This window comes from Chaetura pelagica, unplaced genomic scaffold (genome assembly GCF_000747805.2).
Source record: "Chaetura pelagica isolate M959 unplaced genomic scaffold, ChaPel_1.0 scaffold120, whole genome shotgun sequence".
Classification (NCBI taxonomy): Eukaryota; Metazoa; Chordata; class Aves; order Apodiformes; family Apodidae; genus Chaetura; species Chaetura pelagica.
This window is the reverse complement of record NW_009951952.1, coordinates 785863-789765: the sequence shown is the minus strand read 5'-3', so window position 1 is coordinate 789765 and position 3903 is coordinate 785863. Positions and strand designations below refer to the sequence as shown.

At 52.1% G+C, this 3903-nt stretch overlaps 1 protein-coding gene across 1 annotated transcript in view; it reads left to right on the top strand.

The window, feature by feature from the left end:
- The first annotated feature begins 1339 nt into the window (after nt 1-1339).
- Nucleotides 1340-3903, top strand: part of ATN1 (atrophin 1) — an 8128-nt gene continuing 5564 nt past the window's right edge. The window contains 4 exon segments of the mRNA XM_009998913.1: nt 1340-1521; nt 1720-1857; nt 2251-2364; nt 3647-3874. Coding sequence (XP_009997215.1) covers nt 1444-1521; nt 1720-1857; nt 2251-2364; nt 3647-3874 — 558 coding nt within the window. The 5' untranslated portion in view covers nt 1340-1443.

The window sequence follows — 3903 nt, the reverse complement described above, 5'->3', positions numbered from 1 at the left end:
GGTCCTGGAGTTCTCCTGTCTGATGCCTTTGCTCTTATCCCAGCTATCAGCTCCTTTCTCAGAAAAATGAAAGCGTATCCAGGCTGCTCCTGCACTGGCCCGCTGGAAGCTGGTATTTCCAAGTCTGGGATGGTCTTCAGGAGTCCTGAATCTCAGGTCTTCTTTACAAAACTCCTCTGTGCTTCCAGGTCAGAGGATATAACCCAGGAGATGTAGCTCTTTTCTCCTAACGCCTCATCCGTGTCTTGCAGATTGTCCATTTAAGAGACCAAGTATTGGAGCTTGAATGACAGGCTGGGGAAAGGCCCTCTCTTTTTGATTACGCCTGTGCAGTGCAGAGCAGAAGATCTTGTGTTGGATGGGGCCAAGCAAATGAGCTTCAGGAGCAGCATCCCTGAATCAGTTTAGTCTGCTTCCCAGGCTAAAACAGCCATGCTTTCATACTGCAGGCATAACAGGGTGCTAAATCTTTCTGGTGCTTTTGGACAGAGCACAAAGCTGTAAACTTATTCAGAGGGAGGTCAGAAATCTTCCTGCTGCTGCAAAGTGTAAGAACATACTTGGTATCTCCAGGCAGGACTCTGGAACACTGAGAAGCAGTCCAGGGTGTAGAGGAGGAGACCTAGGCAGGCACTGCAAGCTAAACTGAATTGATCATGTTTGTCGTGCAAAACTGAAGCTGAAATGCATTTTTTCACACCCAGTTGCTTACCTGGGGCACCCAACAGCCTCGGCAAGACTGGTCACATTCTCTGTGGAATAGGCACGTGCTCTGGAGTGGGCAGGGCTGTGTAACAGCCCTTCAGCAAAGGCCACTGGGGGCCCATGATGCAAACCCAGCTAATGGCAGCACATGGCCAGTTCAGAGCAGTGTAACCTGCTGCACTGACAGCAAATGCAAACTTACGAGGTCAAGAAAAATGTCATAAGGAACATTTTAAAGCACTTTCCTGTTTTGTTTTTTTTTTTCTTCCCCGCTCTCTGAAGATCAAATAAACAGGGAAATGGAGATACTAAAGCCATGTCAGAGGGCAGTCAACATACTGATAACCATTCCTCCCTGCTTCCTCCAAAAAATATCATTGGGCACTGACTGCCTCACATCATCTGGGTATCACTCCTTGAAACTGGAAATCAGAGGTGACAGTGGCCAAATGTTCTCCCCTTTCTTACGGGGAGGTTTATTGCATTCTCTGTAGAGATCCTTGCAGCTGTACATAATAATTAAGGAAACACTAATCATTTGGTAACATTTCTGTGGCAAACTACAAAAGGATGTCCCACAGTCCACTCCTTGTGCCCTCTCATTTCCCTGTCTGCCTTTCAGGATTCACCAGGACCTTGTGGCATTGCTGGTGTGAGCTCCCCTTCCAGAAGAACTGCTCTTGCCCATCTCCCTCTCCCTGGGAACAGCTGAAGCAGGGCGTGGAGTGATAAAAATTTATGTTTTCATCAAACCGGGCCAAGGAGAATGGGGGTCCCACACCCAAAAGAATGAAGACACGACAGAACAAGGACTCGGTATGTGAGGTGGGAGAGAGTGAGGAGGACACCAGAGCCAAACTGGAGCTATGGTTTGGGACTGTGGCTCCCAGCAGTGCTGCTGGACATGGGTTTGGTCTAGTGGAGTGCCAGGGGTTTAGGGGCTTTGGGAGGTTGGGGATAGGGCAGGAGTGGAGAGATGCAAAGCAGGGACTGATCCAGTGATCCCTCTCTTAGATGTCAATGCGGAGTGGACGGAAGAAAGAGACTCCAGGGCCCCGAGAGGAGCTCAGGTCACGGGGTCGAGCTTCTCCCGGTGGCGTCAGCACCTCCAGCAGTGATGGCAAGGCTGAGAAATCCCGACAAGCCACAAAGGTAGTACCAGCTAGTGCACGAGTGGGGGGTGCCTGAGAGCTGCCCAAACTGGATAGAACCCACTTGGGGATCCAGATTTTGCAGACCAGAAGGAATCTACTGAGGAACCCGTGTTGGGTTAGCTCTCTGGAATGGGTGGGATCCCTCTTTTGTCTTGCCCTCAGCATCTTGCCCTTAACATCCTCTCTCAAGAACCAGTCTCATGTTTCACCAGCCCTTTTTAGTACTAATTGTTGCCACATTCTGGCTCAGTCTGGCCCCACCATCCCCTGCCCACTGTCTGTCAAGCTCTTCAACACGCCCTGCGATGGCTGCATCTCACTTGCTGCAGTTTGTGAAGGCCTGGAAGGGTTTCCTTGTGACCTCCCCACCTCCCTGCTCTCTCCCTTGCAGAAAGGCCGGGTGGAGGAATCGTGCACCCCCAAAGGCAGCAAGCAGGGCCGAACAGAAGAGATCTCGGAGAGTGAAGGGGAGGACACCAACGCCCCTAAAAAACCCAAAACAGAGGTGAGTTCTCCCTGCTGTGATGGCTGGTGTGTCCCAGTTCAGGGCAAAGGAATCTCCCCTACTCGCCCTCATCCAGCTTGAGGTTTCTGCTGTCTGGGGTTCCTGGCGTCTCAGGTTTCACACTGCAGCTCTTCCAACCTAAGTGGCATCTGCCTGGCTACAAAAAGTGCCACCAGCAGTGACAATGACCAGATGGAGGTGCTCCACCTCTTTTGTCTTGTCTGCAGGGAACTGCCATGCTTTTGGAGCTGGGCATGTGCCCTGCCTTTCCTGACTCAGTGGCAAGAGCAAGCTTGGGCTGCTCCACGTGCAGCGACTGGTTGGGTTAGACTTGGCCTCTTTTGCTCCCCCAGAGCAGTGTGAAATGGAGGTGCTTCAGCTGTGGCAGATTCTGGGTGGTGGTCTTACCAAACCTGCTCACACACACGCTCTGCATAGTTGTGGTAGGGCTTTAACAAAAGGCCAGCATTGGTGGTTGGATGGTTGGAGAAAGATTGAGCTCTTGTGCTTCTCAGTTCCCCACTGGCCTCTTCATTTAACTGGCCTTAAGGGCCTGCAAACAAGAGGATATTTCCTTGTGTTATGAGGTAATTGTAATTAAACCACAATGGTTACACCTATGTAATTTCTCCACATGGACACTGTTGAGCTCATCAGTGATCTTTTTTCAGTTGAGTCTCTCTTGTAAGCCCCGAGGCTCAAAAATGGCCCTTGTTAATTGTTCATGCAAACTGCTTAATCACCAGTGCTGCATTGCATGAGTCTAGAGGTGGGAGGAAGGAGTAGAGATTGGGAAGCGCAGGGGAGGGAGACTCTGGGAGTGGGGCAGTGAGAGGGGCTCGGAGGGGTGCTGGATCTCCTCACCCAGGGAAGAAATCCGTGGGGTGAAGAAGAGCGATTCTGGGTCTAGGGGGCCGAGCTGAGCACACTGTGATGTGTGCTGCTCTCTGCCACCTGGTGGCATCATACCCTGGCCAGCAGCCCATCACAGGTGGTGGTGGTCGTGCTAGAACCTTTGGTATCTATTCACTCTTCACCACATCTGTAACAGTTCCCTGTCCTCCCTTGCTGCCTCTGTACACAAGGACCCAAGAGCACTGGACGGGAGGCAGGAGGACTGGTGTTATTTATACCTTGCCAGATTATGTCTCCTTCCGTCTGTGGGGTTTTCTAGTGCTGGGGCTGGCAGCAAAAGGCCAGGAAACAGGTTCTCTGGGAACTTGAAATGTGCCATGCATGTTCTGGGAGGTTGTATAATGTCTCCTCCTTCTCTGTGCTTCAGGAGTTGCCCTGTCCTCCATCCCCATCTGATGTTGACAGCCTAGATGGCCACAGCTTCAATGATGAGATGGGCAGTGACCCACGGGACATTGACCAGGATAACAGGAGCACTTCTCCCAGCGTCTACAGCCCTGGCAGTGTGGAGAATGACTCCGACTCCTCCTCCGTGCTGTCCCAGGGGCCGTCCCACTCCTACCACCACCCGCCACTCTTCCCGCAGAGCCCACCGGTAGGTGCCCCTCCCGACAGCCCGGCCCG